The sequence below is a fragment of the Argopecten irradians genome, chromosome 2 (assembly GCF_041381155.1).
Source record: "Argopecten irradians isolate NY chromosome 2, Ai_NY, whole genome shotgun sequence".
Lineage (NCBI taxonomy): Eukaryota > Metazoa > Mollusca > Bivalvia > Pectinida > Pectinidae > Argopecten > Argopecten irradians.
Window position 1 is genome coordinate 24,387,525 of NC_091135.1, and position 15,732 is coordinate 24,403,256.

General features: G+C 34.9%; 1 protein-coding gene across 4 annotated transcripts in view; it reads left to right on the forward strand.

Moving 5' to 3' along the window:
* The window catches only part of LOC138314888 (polycystin-1-like protein 1), a 273,559-nt gene that overhangs the window by 219,637 nt on the left and 38,190 nt on the right, over positions 1-15,732 (forward strand). For all 4 annotated transcript variants that reach the window (XM_069255496.1, XM_069255497.1, XM_069255499.1 and 1 more), the window contains 3 exons: positions 485-585; positions 13,967-14,165; positions 14,875-14,958. In XM_069255496.1, the coding sequence (XP_069111597.1) occupies positions 485-585; positions 13,967-14,165; positions 14,875-14,958 (384 nt within the window). The remainder of the gene's footprint in view (positions 1-484; positions 586-13,966; positions 14,166-14,874; positions 14,959-15,732) is intronic.

Here is a 15,732-nt window from a genome sequence, read left to right on the forward strand (position 1 = left end):
CTACAACAATGTATCAGGTCACCCTTGGTGGATTTGCTATCTCTACTGAGAAGTTACCTACAACAATGTATCAGGTCACCCTTGGTGGATCTGCTATCTACTGAGAAGTAACCTACAACAATGTATTAGGTCACCCTTGGTGGATCTGCTATCTCTACTGAGAAGTTACCTACAACAATGTATTAGTTCACCCTTGGTGGATCTACTATCTCTACTGAGAAGTTACCTACAACAAAGTACCAACTCACCCTTGATTGGTTATACTCTCCTGAAGGGCACTATGACCTTACTTTTATTGGAAAGTTTACACCAGAGGAATTAAGTGAGCCTTGTATGTACACAGTAGCTATATAAAACATTGTGTCTGTTATCCGATAGCTCGCCATTGTCTGAGATAAAAAAAGAGTTTTAAACACAATCAATGATGAGTCAGTGTTAAGGAAATCTATATACACAAGACTTACACAGTAAATGTAAATTTCAGTTTCCAGGGGCCACCTACCCCAGACAGTTACCTGCTGAGGCATGAGTTTGATGTGTCGTCCTTACAGGCCAAGCTCTTCCTGCCGGCGGAATACTTTAATGGTAAGTTGGCTGCAACGCTCGCCTATATAGTCATGAAATAAACACTTCTTTATTTAAACTCAACAAAATTGCAAATAAAATATCTGCATTATAAATTTTTTTTTTTTTTTTTAAAGGGAAAAAAATGCTGTATAGATTTTGTAAGAACATTTCTTTTGATGTTGCGTCTTTATCAGGTTTATACTGTACTATTTATAGATGTTCTAAACAGGAAATACGGCAGCACCTCCCCATTATAGAGTACATACAGTCAAACCTGCTCTAACAACCCCCTGTGTATAACGACCGCCTGTTTATAACGACCTGTTTTTAGACTCCCCGTGCATTTTTACTATATAATAGCACTGTGCATAACAAACACCTGTCTAATGTGGCTATCGACCGGTCATTTTTGCCCCGTCAAAGTTGTCTAACGACCGGTCGCTGAGATTGACTTTTCGAGTACCGAGTACAGTGTGCGTGTAGTAGCGTCCCTTTGACCTACTTCCGGCAATTAACTCCGTTAGCAAATGGCAGCCATTACTGAAGCCCAAGCTATGAATTGTTTATACAGGACTGTATGGTTTATAATCTAGAGGTCGTAACATTTGAGGTACAAATATGTTTGCCGACTTGAAGATGGAAGTTTTAACGACCGTTTATGCCTATCAAAGACTGAAATTATGTTTGGTCGCGAACGCCATGTGAATGAAAAGATCACTTGTAAAGCGTGATTTTGAAGCCATAACTCGGATGATACGGTAGGCAAAATAAAACATGCCAAGGTATTTAATGTGTTTCGTTATTCATTGTCTATATTTAGCAATTTAATACTACTAAGAAATGGCCTGTACTTAACCTATTCCAAATTAGGCCTATAAATTTACGTTCGATTTCTTCACGATTATAGAGTCAGTCGGATTATCACCCGATGTAACCCAGGTATTCTCGATGTGTTTAACAATAAAATACGGTTTCATAACTTAGTAGAAATTCAACTGAAAGTTAATATTTGTACCTGCATTGTGATTTTGTGAATAGTTTTGAAGCTATATATTATGAGAAAACGCCTCCAAATCGATCTTTCATGTCCCTGAGATTAATCCGTCAAAACTGGTTACAAGGCATCATTACATACAATTTGCCAGCGAGAAAGTGTTGTACAAAATATTTCACGCATACATTGTCAGAAATTAATCTTGCACAGATAATTCCAGGCAATGTCAAGTCAGTAAATAGGTATTTATTATGTTCATAGTTGAAAAAATCTACTAGTATGTATCAAAACGAGTTGATTTTGTTACGATCCAACTTTCCGCTTGCATTGGAAAACCCCATCCAAACATTAAAAATAAAACGAACACAAATCACGGAAATATATTGACACAATTGGTTTTTAAATAATGCACGGTAATAAATATGTAAATATCCAAAAGCATGTCTGTTTTGCATTGATATATTTCTGTTTTATTTACTGACTAGCTGGTTGGCCCGAAAACCCCAACCTGTCTATAAAGGCAACCTGTCTATAGTGACCGTTTTTCTGTCTCCCCTTCATTGGTCGTTATAGACAGGTTTGACTGTATAACCAATGGAAAATTAAATCCTGTTACTAAAACATCTCATCAAATAATCTGTTAATTCTGTTTTTATGAATTTTGTCCGACTGTCGAGACTCTATACAAAGTTTCCAATAGATATTTATAGAGTAGGATATTTTGTCAAGTAACTGGTAATGGTTGTGGCCAATGACACAGAGATGTGAAATGCTCACTGTAAAGATTCCCATGCTTCATTAGTTTATTGATAACCATAGTGAACATCAAATACTTGTTGTACCTTGATTGAATTAAGTACCTCAGGTAATTATAAAACATAGGGAATGAGTAACTATAGTAAGACTGGGAACACTAGCAATCACAGTGACCATAACTCTTTCTTACACGTCTAAGGTCAGGTGATTAAGCTTTTGAAGAAGTTTAAGTTTCACATTTGTTAGCACAAGTTAAATGTAGGTGTTCCTTTATCTTTGACTTTTGTAAAAGGAGGGTTGTGGCTTAAATTGTATATTGTTAAATATGGTCTCTTTTCACTCAGCGGACAAAGCATGCTTCTTTGGCTTGGTCGGTAGAGCGGTAGCTTTTCACACCATAGACCTGGGTTTGATTCCAGGTTGGGGCACTCCACAGGACTGTATATTTTACCAGTTCTTTTACATTTTAATGATAAATTGCTGTATCTTAAGGTAATGTGGAGTCCAAACTGATTTTGTCTGAGCATAACTTACTATGCTTAATACAGTACAGTTGATTATGTATGGAGAGAGATTGGTATCTAGCTGCCTATTTATGGTAACTGAATACGTGATGAAGCCTATTACAGCAGCTTGTTATTACATCACTGTCTCATATTGATCACCTTATTGGTACCCTGCCAAATTAACAACCTTTTTGTGAGGGGAGAAAGACTCCAGGCACTCATGTATAATGCTTAAGTGTATATGTACCATCAATCAAATGTTATAATATTATCTACTAATGAAAAGGAAGAGAAAAATAGACATGGTATTCTAGCTTATTCGTGTAGTTGTCTGAAATGTGACCAATTCAGTTGTAATTTCTGAAAATTATCATATATCTTCATTGTAATTCACCATTAGGGAGAATTGTTCCCTATAACAGCAAACCATTACATTCCAAGTCTTTAGAGAAAATAGAATCGCTAGAACTTACTAACCTTAAGTTTTGTGATGTTGATATCTAACTCGTTTCTTGTTTTTTGTATGTAGGTCGAGTGGACTGACGTGTGCATGCTTCCCTGTGTGTGTATTTAGCATGTGACATTGTACGGACCAGATGGTCAAACAGTAAATCAAAGAGAAACCTTCTTAGATACCAAAGGATATTTCACAGTATCTCGAGATACGTTTAAGATCATCTTATTTATGCCGTAATTGAATGCATACACATGTGTGCCAGCACTTGGTGTGGCTACACACTGTCTGGTAATGGACATTTATATGTAGGTAATGGACATTTGTATGTAGGTAATGGACATTTGTATGTACAGTATGCAAAACAAGAGATAAGTGCTGTAATTGACATTCCTTAAAAATGAAACATGAACATGGACACATTTTGATGCCATCAGAGATATCTATCTCCTCGCTTTCCCCTTTGCTGGGGTCAACCAGATCACTTAAGGCACACTATTGGCCATGAATTATTAAGTTTTCCTTGTTGAAGATCACAACATGAAACAGCAGGAAGAGAAAAAATGCATGAAAACAAATTGATCAGGGTTCATACAAGTACTGGCCAACTCACCAAACAAAGGGGCACCTGCACGGCATGTTACACTGGAGATCTACACTGTAATCCAATACTAACTTTTCCTAGACCCCGGAATGCATGTAACAATGGTGCTTTCATCTGTTGTTACGTCATGTTAACATCTAAGGTAAGTACCAAGCCAGGTGAGTGCTATTTTTTGTTAGCATTGGTTGGCTTAAAACTTAATTGTCACTTAATGAGATCTAAAGTTAAGATTAAGGACAGTTCTTCTGGCGTCTTATTGACTTCACAGTTATTTTGATGTAAAAGTCAAGGTCATACTTCAATACAAAATAATTAACATTGCTTTTGACAGAATTATCCAAAATTAGAGTGTCAAACACAACATAAATGTTCAAATTTTAACATTTTCTGACAATATATGAATTTTTTTTTCCTCTGGGGAGCATGTTTAAATGTTACTCAGTGTGTCTCCCATTTTGTTCCTTTTGGATAATTGGAGGTGGGAACATGTATAAAAAAAACATTTCTATTGTTTTTCTCTTCACAATATCTTTGAAAGAGCTCTATTTTAGCACCACTTTTCCCTCTTTTATAAATTCCCATAATCATTCAAATATTTGTGTGACTGAGCGGTAAAAGAGGGACTGATCAGAGTGGCATTTACGGTCAAGCATCTTAAATCACCAGACTGTTAATATCTGCTCCACTGAGAATCGTTCCCCTTGACTATCTACAAATGCCCTTCAAATTCAATTTTCCTCAAAAAAAAACAACTGTCCGTCAATTACAAAATCTGAGTGACCTTTTGAAACATATTGGGAGGGTTTTGTATTATTTGCAAAAGATAATAATGGAGACGGAAAAAATATATCTTAAAGATGCTCCACCGCCGACAGAGCATAAATGATATTCATCATTTGAACAATGATTGGTGTTTAATTGTGTATGTTTATGTCTAATTAACACAAAAAATAATATAAAATAATTTATTTCCCCTTTGGTGCATGCACAATCAGTACTTTATTCCATATATGATATAGTGCCACGGATTTTTTTCGGGATGCAATTAATTATTTTTCATATTTTTAACTTGAAGTAAAATTAGAAGCTCAAACTTTTCAATGGTGGAAATGATGTAAAGTAAGTAACTTTTGTCACTGAAGAAAAATATTTAATCGTCTGTTCCTGTTTTTGATAGTGAAAAAATACTATTTGTCAGCGGTGGAGCATCTTTAAGAGTCCTTCAAAGGTCAAAAGTCATGTCAAATATCAATTATTAAGAAATTAAACCTGCACGGTGCCAATTTTTAACATTTTATGAATTAAAAAGAGGAAGATAAATGATTGTGATACATATATCAATGCAATTATATACTAATTTAATCCATAAATTATGCATATTTGATAGTTTTATTTCTAATTTAATTAATATATTTTTTAGCATGTATGTTATATGTTTGAAATTGTTTTCCAATTAAAGAAACTACTTGACATGAATTATGGCATTGTTTTAGTTGTTTGTTGTGTTTTTCTGCATGACCATGTCAACTTATAAAACATAAAAATGCCTTGTTGTTCATATAAATTTCTTTATCAGTTAAATTCAGATTTTTTCAGAAAAAGCTAAATTTAATAACATTTTAATATTTATATTGGATTGTTCAACATTTGAAAATAGTTTTTTTTAATATATGAACAACATGGCTAATATGTTTTCCTGCATTTAATCCTATAAGGAGTAATTGTCTGTTTAGAATGTTAACAAGTTGTGGACTGACTGCCATTGGCTTTATCCTACACAAGATGAGATAGTGAAACATTGTTACCAGAAAGATAAAACAATATTCTAATATTACTGACTTCAATACATACAATTTGGTTGATTGTTTCCCCCATATACCCTAACAGGATGAATGTCCTGTGGTTGCCAGAGATAACACAACTGGCATAACCTAATCAATGAGGTGATGACAACACACCATGTAACTACAGTACACATTGTCAACATACTGTGTAACTGCAGCACACATTTTCAACAAACTGTGTAACTGCAGCACACATTGTCAACATACTGTGTAACTGCAGCACACATTGTCAACATACTGTGAAACTGCAGCACACATTGTCAACATACTGTGTAACTGCCGATCACATTGTCAGCATACTGTGAAACTGAAGCACACATTGTCAACATACAGTGTAACTGCAGCACACATTGTCAACATTCAGTGTAACTGCAGCACACATTGTCAACATACTGTGTAACTGCAGATCACATTGTCAACATACTGTGTAACTGCAGCACACATTGTCAACATAGTGTGAAACTGCAGCACACATTGTCAACATACAATGTAACTGCAGCACACATTGTCAACATACAGTGTAACTGCAGCACACATTGTCAACATACAGTGTAACTGCAGCACACATTGTCAACATAGTGTAACTGCAGCACACATTGTCAACATAGTGTGAAACTGCAGCACACATTGTCAACATACTGTGTAATTGCCGATCACATTGTCAGCATACTGTGAAACTGTAACTGCAGCACACATTGTCAACATACTGTGTAACTGCAGATCACATTGTCAACATAATGTGTAACTGCAGCACACATTGTCAACATAGTGTAACTGCAGCACACATTGTCAACATAGTGTGAAACTGCAGCACACATTGTCAACATACTGTGTAACTGCCGATCACATTGTCAGCATACTGTGAAACTGAAGCACACATTGTCAACATTCAGTGTAACTGCAGCACACATTGTCAACATTCAGTGTAAATGCAGCACACATTGTCAACATACTGTGTAACTGCAGATCACATTGTCAACATAAAGTGTAACTGCAGATCACATTGTTCACATTCATTGTAACTGCAGAACACTGTGTAACTGCAGATCACATTGTCAACATACAGTGGAACTGCAGCACACATTGTCAACATACCATGTAACTGCAGCACACATTGTCAACATATGGTGTAACTGCAGCACACATTGTCAACATACTGTGTAACTGCAGCACACATTGTCAACATACTGTGTAACTGCAGCACACATTGTCAACATACTGTGTATAACTGCAGCATACATTGTCAACATATAATGTAATTGCGGCACATATTGTCAACATACTGTGTAACTGCAGCACACATTGTCAACATACTGTGTATAACTGCAGCATACATTGTCAACATATAATGTAATTGCGGCACATATTGTCAGCATACCGTGTAACTGCAGCACACATTGTCAACATACAGTGGAACTGCAACACACATTGTCAACATACCATATAACTTCAACACACATTGCCAACATACCGTGTAACTGCATCACATATTGTCAACAAACTGTGTAACTGCATCACATATTGTCAGCATACCGTGTAACTGCAGATAATATTGTCAGCATACCGTGTAACTGCATCACACATTGTCAACATATGGTGTAACTGCAGCACACATTGTCAACATTCAGTGTAACTGCAGCACACATTGTCAACATACTGTGTAACTGCAGATCACATTGTCAACATACAGTGTAACTGCAGAACACATTGTCAACATACAGTTTGTTTGTTTGATTAGTTTAACGTCCTATTAACAGCCAGGGTCATTTAAGGACTTGCCAGGTTTGTTGGTGGAGGAAAGCCGGAGTACCCAGAGAAAAACCACCGACCAGCGGTCAGTACCTTGCAACTGCCCCACATGGGATTCGAACTCGCGACCTAGAGGTGGAGGGCATGTGGTAATATGTCGGTACATCTTAACCTCTCGGCCACAGCATTGCCAACATACTTTGTAACTGCAGCACACATTACAGTGTAACTTCAGATCACATTGTCAACATACCGTGCAACTGCAGCACACATTGGCAACATACCTTGTAACTGCAGCACACATTGTCAACATACAGTGTAACTGCAGCACACATTGTCAACATACAGTGTAACTGCAGCACACATTGTCAACATACAGTGTAACTGCAGCACACATTGTCAACATACCATGTTATTGCAGCACACATTGTAAAGATACTGTGTAACTGCAGCACACATTGTAAATTCTGTATACCACTTTATATTGCAAAATACAAATTTCGTGTGATTTTGTGAAATAACTTGATCATGATCAATTATAATTTCAATGTTTTATAAATAATTGTAAAGATATATATATCTGAATTATAATGCACAATTGTCAGTAACAGGTTTTGATTGGAATTACTGGTAATGTATTCCATATTTCTTGAAAATAAAGAAGACACAAAATATTGTACAGTATACATGACAATAAAGTGGTTTATAGTAAATTGTGATTAATTTGACCCTACCCTCTGGGTCATTATAGGTGGTACATCAAAAATCTTACCAAAACTTAGATAATCCATTTTTCATATGAACAAAAAAAAATAATCAAACATTGTTCTGTTAAACAGAAAGATATATCTCAACCTTACTGAAAGATTTTGTCAGGTTGGCACTCGGCAAGCCTTGTGCTGTCTTGCAAAAAAAATTCTCATTTTCACTCGGGTTGAAATATGATGTATTAATTTCATTGACAGACTTGTATAAGATTCTACATATATTTTGCATTTTATGATAGCCATTGTCATTTAAGGCTTTGATGATTGTTTGTCCTTGTGAACTAGAGTGGAATACTATAGCAATTGAATTTTTGCAACATATTAACCACTTAGTCCTGCAAACAATTTGACCAGGTTCTTGTGACCATATGACTTTATTTGACTATATGATAGTGTACAAGTGACTGGGTTTGCGTTCATCTCTTGGCCCACATCAAACTGTTTGGCTGTACCTGTCTGGTCCACTCAGCAACAACAATCCATATGAGGTAACCCTGGCTACCTTAATGCTGTCTGTCCACTACACTATTCAGATTACTGTTATGGATATAATCACCAATGTCAGTAAAAGGATTTGTTTCCATCACAAGTCTACAAAATGACATTGACGTAATGCTGAACTACATTTATATCTACATCCTACACACTCTTGATGTCTCTTATTCCAACATGATAATTAAGTGTACGTATGGAAAATGACAGGGACATAGCGTTTGGAGTTCACTTTTCACAGCATTAGTAGCAACATGTTTTGAGAATTACAATGTACCGAATAGAAGTCAAAATCTATCATATGGTAAGGGGAGATAATACATGAGGGCATTCTATTGAAAGATTCAGGTGGTTTATTTAAAATCAAAGATCAAATTTAATCTTAAATTATTGGAATATTTCAATGCCAGGTACTCGCTGCAGGTTGGTGGTTTTTCTCTGGGTACTTCCACCTTAACCCAGCATGTCCTAAAATTACACTGGCTATTAGGGAATAGGACGCTAATATCATGAGATATTACCAATGAAATAAATAGTTTAAATAAATGAAAAGGTGCTTGAAAAGATACAATTATTGCAAACGTATACAGTTTTGGTCTTTAATTATGACCGGGATATTGAAATTATTGGGACATAGGGTCAAATACGGTAGTCTACTTCCATGTTGTTGCTAACTTAGTGAAATGTGAACTCTGACCTCATAATTTGATATCATATCTAGTCTTAAGACTGAAGATCGAGGACTGAATGAAGACGACATCAGATGACCATTATCCACTGAAAATGTGTGGACCATCTACAGCCAAGGAAACATCAGGGACATTCCAAACGTAGTGGTATCCTGTAAGAAATACAAGCTCTGCTCCACTTAAACACAGAGTGTTTTTTCCAATGTCATTTGTCTTACAACATTTACATTGATTTACAACTTTTTATAAGGCTCACTGCATGATGTTGGGTCTGTGACATGTGTTTGGATGAAAATTGGCACCCAAGGCTGTTCAAATTAACAACATTTACCTTGAATCAAAATCGTGTCAAACAAGCCTAAGTCTTTGAAGGATCTTTTTCGACAGCATCAAGACACCTCCAGTAAATGGTTTTAAAAATACAGGGATGAAGGGCAGTCGCTCATTGACCTTCATTCACCGTTTCAGTGATCATTTATACGCAATGCCTTAACGTTAACGTTATAACATTTGCTGATACACATTATTGCAGATGTTAATTATGATATCTCCCCCTTCTAAGTAACATATTCTGCGTTTAGAATGCACAAGAATCAAGAAGGCTTTAGTAAATATTGTTCTGGTCCTAAAACACATGTTTTATCATTATCAACAATGTGTTACAAGGCCATAACACCTCTTACTGATATATTAATTGTCTTATATATGACATATCAGTATCAGCTACAGTCTCAGGGAAGTGTGCTGTGAAAGGATTGGTCAAGATAATCAGTCTTATCGCTGTCTGCAATGATAAAAATACATTCAATGATAGAACATTTATAGAAATGCATCATTCACAAAAACATGAAAAATTCAAAAACCGTATTGTAAGGATTGTTGTGCTTTGACTAAATTATACAATTACTAACCTGCAACAGTATGTATGTTTATAGTAAAGTGTTACACATTTAAAACTTGCTTGAGCACTGTTTGACAGCAGAAGATTCTAAACCTGTCAAATGATGGCATAACATATATTATACAGCCTCACCCACAATCTATATATAAATATGTTACTGTATATGCGACAACCTTAGTGAATACATAAGGCTTGCCGAGTGCTTACCAGCCAGACATTTTTATTGACACCGCTCAACTGAAGCTGAACCCTAATTTTGAATTACTGATGGTCCTCCCCTCTCCACTTTGTAGTTAAAGATAATATAAACTTTTATTTATTTCACACTGATTGCAAAACAAGTTAAACAATTCGTACAAATCACTTTTGATGGCCCTGGTGAAAGTGCATGAGGAGTCTTAGTGTGGTAGGAAACCGGAGTGCATGGAGAAAACCCACTTGATCGGATAGGTGACCCTTGACCTTTTCACACCCCCTGCTGGAGATCGAACCCCAGATGACTAGGTGGAAGGCGAGTAGCTTAACCACTACACCACACGATCACCCTCAAATAGTAGTATTCTTTCATCTATTTTCCTTATGAGACACCATGCCAAAAAATTACTTTTGTATTATTTCTTAATATCTTTATCAATTTCAATCTCCAACAATATCAACTTCCACAAATATAATATGCATTTGTAACTGTGACAAAAACTTGTATCCAATTTATGTGTTATAAAACCACCAATATCAGTAGTTTCCAATTAGGTGTTATACAAAAATTACAAATAGTACCTGATTTAATGTTATACAAAAACTACCAATATTGGTGTTGTACCAAGCCCACCAGTAGTATCCAATTTGATGTTTTACAAAAACTACAAATAATATCCAATTTGGTGTTATACAAAAACTTCAAATAGTTCCTGATTTGATGTTATACAAAAACCACAAATAATATCCAATAAGTTGTTATACAAAAACTACAAATAGTACCTGATTTGATGTTATACAAAAACCACAAATAATATCCAATAAGTTGTTATACAAAAACTACAAATAGTACCTGATTTGATGTTATACAAAAACCACAAATAATATCCAATAAGTTGTTTTACAAATGGTACCTGAGTTAATGTTGTACAAAAACTACCAATATTGATGTTGTACCAAGCCCACCAATAGTATCCAATTCGGTGTTATACAAAAACCACTAATATTACCTGAATTAATGTTATACAAGAACTACCAATAATTTGCAATTAGGTGTTGTACCCAGCCCACAAATAGTACTTGATTTAATACAGATTAGGTGATATGGGTAGTGGTAACCATGGTAACCAGAGTTGACCTTTCTGTCTCCTCTGACTAATGTAATTTGTGCGAGTCGTGATTTAGATTCTCCTATCAGTTGTTCTAGGCAGACATTGGCTTCTTTGCCAACTTTAGAAATTTGATTTTATATCAAATGTATTTAGGAGTAAATGTGATGAAGCTTGTGAATCACTGTATGTTTGATACTAGAGACAATTCCCGTTATAACATTACATCTGTTTCCTATTGGCTATGGAATTAGATTTTGTTTCTGCTACAATTTGCCTGACAAAGCGTATACGATGAAGCAGACTGAGCAACGTGTGAGTCCGCCGTAATGCTGGCCGAGATTCTATGTATAGTTAACTGTTAATCAGATAATCTGCTTGGCTCTTTCCAATGTGCTGTAGCCTTCTTTCCAAGAAATGCTTGTAGATTTTTTTCTTATAAATTGAGTCCTGTCAGCTTCTATTCATCTCTCCACGCACTGCATCCTCCATGAAAATATCATACAGCCATGGACCTAATGGGTTCAGTCATTTTACCCAAAGATTGTTTGATAGAAACTTAATTTCAGAAAAAATCCCATTATCCAGCTAGCCAGGAATTTTTGCCCTTTCTGATGTGTAATACACTATGACATTATATTAGAAATTCTGTAAGACCAAAAATTAATTTGGATGAATTTGACATTTCATCGATGTTCAAAATGTAGGGTAGTGGTTTCATCAATATCTCACATGGAGGTAACACTAGGTTTCGCCATCATTGGGTTTACATAGATCAAAGAGATACATTATTGAATAAAAGCTTCGAAAGAGGAAAAAAAGCAATCACGACATCAGATATTTACATTGGTTGGCTAACACCGTGTCTCAGATCATTGCCAGAATGCATAAATCATTTTTGTCTGTAACAAGGATTGATGGGCCTGGCTGGATTTTAACTTTGTTACATGGATACTATTACCAAGTTCTAGGCAATGGAGGAGAACAACCAAAATGGAAAACCTTTTAAAAGGTCATCTCTTCTGTCCAGTGACAGCATATCCATGTAGAACTAAGGAAAATGGTCGCTGTAAAGTCGAGTCTATCACGCGTGCTCTAATGGAGGCAGGATATAAAAGATAAAAAGTGAAAATTTAATTGAAGCTATAATGAAAAGGGATTGTAAAAATATTGAGATCTTTTTGAAGCCATGTTGAGATCAATTTTCTGAGCTAATGCACACAATGTTGGTAGTATAAAGAGCTGTATAACTTTAATGTTTTCACTGAACTGTCATTCACTTTTATTCATATGTCAATACAGTTGTAAAATGACATTTGATTGCAGATTTTAGTCCGGATACATCTATTAAGAAGGCCAAAAAACTACCACCTAATTGGCAATAAAAGTATCATAAAATTTCTCTGTAGACAAAAAAAAAACCAATTTCATTGTTGTAAAATTGATGCAAATGTTTCTATATTCTAGCAATCAAATTTTAGTGCAATTAATTGACTTTTAAGATCTAGGTTTGCACAGTGATGATTAATGACAACTATTATAAGATCGTTATAACGAATGATCAATATACAACTAGTGCAAAATTTCTGGCAATAAAAACACAAAGATATAATTAATATGATATGATGATTTACCACTAAAGTATGTATATTTACAGTAATGTTCATACAATAGACTTTAACTCATACAAAGACTAAATATATATACCAGTAGATATTTCTTGGAAATAAAAGCATTTTGTAACTTGATGCTGGCCTTATTTTGGCTAAAAAGGTATGAACTGATGCCTATTTGCAATAGCAATATTCCAAAATGACCTTAGATTCAGGATTGGAGATACCCTACCAAGTTGTCGTATAGGATTTTGGTAAATGTGTTATTTAGTATTTCAGAAGAATAATTTTTGAATATGGAATAAGTAATCTAGAAAACCAATCAAAATTAGAATATAGGTTGATTTAAGTACAGTAAGTAAGTTAGTTTAACACAGTGTATCTTACGAACAATGATACCAGAAGTTAGGGCTTTAGAGCCAAGACCTACATGTACCTGAAGATGAGAACTCTATAATCATTGAATGCCTTGCTGACTGGAATGTACCTGTATTTGAGGAACTTTTTATTAAAAATCCAATATGGAATCTGTTTATTAACGAACAATGTGAAAGCCATATTGTGTATCGGAGCCTGTAATATATTACCAGGTATACAAAAGACTCTGCAATTACATCCATCATGGCCTTCAACAAAAATATTACCAAGGCAAAGATGGTTTCGGAGATAACCTTTTGCTGTTTGAGAGTTGACACATTTGAATGGAATATGACATTTTCCTTGCAGTTACAGGTAGCTATTACCTAGGTATAGTGGACGGAGGCTATAACTCCGGCAGACACAGACAAGGGGAGGCAACTCAGAGAAACTACACTTTGAAGATATGGTGGGCAGACTGTCTTTTCTGGAATGATACACTGAGGAAATGGTCCGGCGATGGATGTTGGAGCACTGGCGGATCTACATATTACGTCACACACTGCCGGTAAATAATACTATCCTCTCATGATCAATAATGATGGTAGTCCAATGTCTTACGTCAGTCCATGTGATTATGACCAAATAAAAGCGAGCCCATATTCTAAATAACTCGAGAGCAAATCAAGAACATCCAAATTTTATATCATACAATGATATTAACCAAATTATTTCTGAAGCCTTTTGAATGTTATTTCTTCTAAAATGATTTCCAATTTTCCTTTTATATTTGACAAAATATAAAGTGAGTCTTTTCAATGATATATAATTCAATGGAACCAAATTCATTTAAAGATACTATGGCTGATCATATTATTTACAATACAGTCACAGTATTTCCTCTAAGGCATCTTCATTTCACTCATTACGGATTACTCCCATAGATGAATCCAAGTGAATTGGGTTGAAATTTGCTAGAAAATTCACCAGCTTTAGGGAATGTAATTACAGTGTACTTCTAATGTTCCTGATGATAGTTACTATACACAGAACATGATTTTACTGGTCAGAAATATATTCTGATTATTTCTATCGAGACTAAGTGTATTTTCTATTGTGTAGATACTAAAATCAGCCATATTGGCTGTAATAAAGCAATCTACGTTGAGAATTAAGTGTAGAAAATGTGATTATTAAGATAAGTGGATTAGACTTGGTACTGACTAGATTGATTATTCATTAGCAGTGACGATAAAACAGGACATTCCCTTTTACAGCTGCAGTCACCTGACTGCGTTCGGGAGCCACTTCGATCTTGTCCCAAACGAATTATCCTTCATCCCTGTCGAAGACTTTTTCTCGTGAGTAATGACTTGGTAATACAGCTCTATGTGGGCATCATATGAAGCTTTTAATAGATGTTTTAATTAAAGGCTGTTCCATTGACCGGTGTACAGTTTATAGAACGAAACCAAATTACTTTTTCTCTGATGTAAACTCTTTGTAGTTTATTAGATAATACTAAAGACTGGTTTTTGGGTTTGATCCTTTGGGTAATCAATTTTTGTGGTAATGACCAATTAATTGAGATGTTTTTCTGTCCTGAGTCTTCAGTGAATGGTTTGTTTCTCATCACTGTTAGTGTGTTTAGTAATGATAGTATTATAAACCTGTACCTAAATATATAGTTGGTAACATAGTATATATATATAGTCGTATACATTCATGTATTTGGAAAGCTTGTCGAAGCATTTCAGATAATTTGTGCATCTCTAGGAAAAGATTCAATTTTTGATTTCCTTGAATGGATATGCTTTGATATAGAATACAATATAATATGATATAATATATATTGAGTGACCCTTTATTTATTGTAATCAAATTATATAATATGGTTTTTTTTTTTGTGCTGCTTAATTATTATTAATTATAACACATTCAGGTACAGTATTAAGTATGCTGGTTAATTAATTTAATTGATGTAGATAAAACATCTAGTAAGTTTCATAAAATCTCATATGAAGTTAAAACCGATTTAAGATACTTTTTTCACATAACTTCAACAATTAACCTACATTTTAAAGATTTTCAACACCGGAATATGCTACAAAATCCAGAGGAGGCAGCCATTTTGT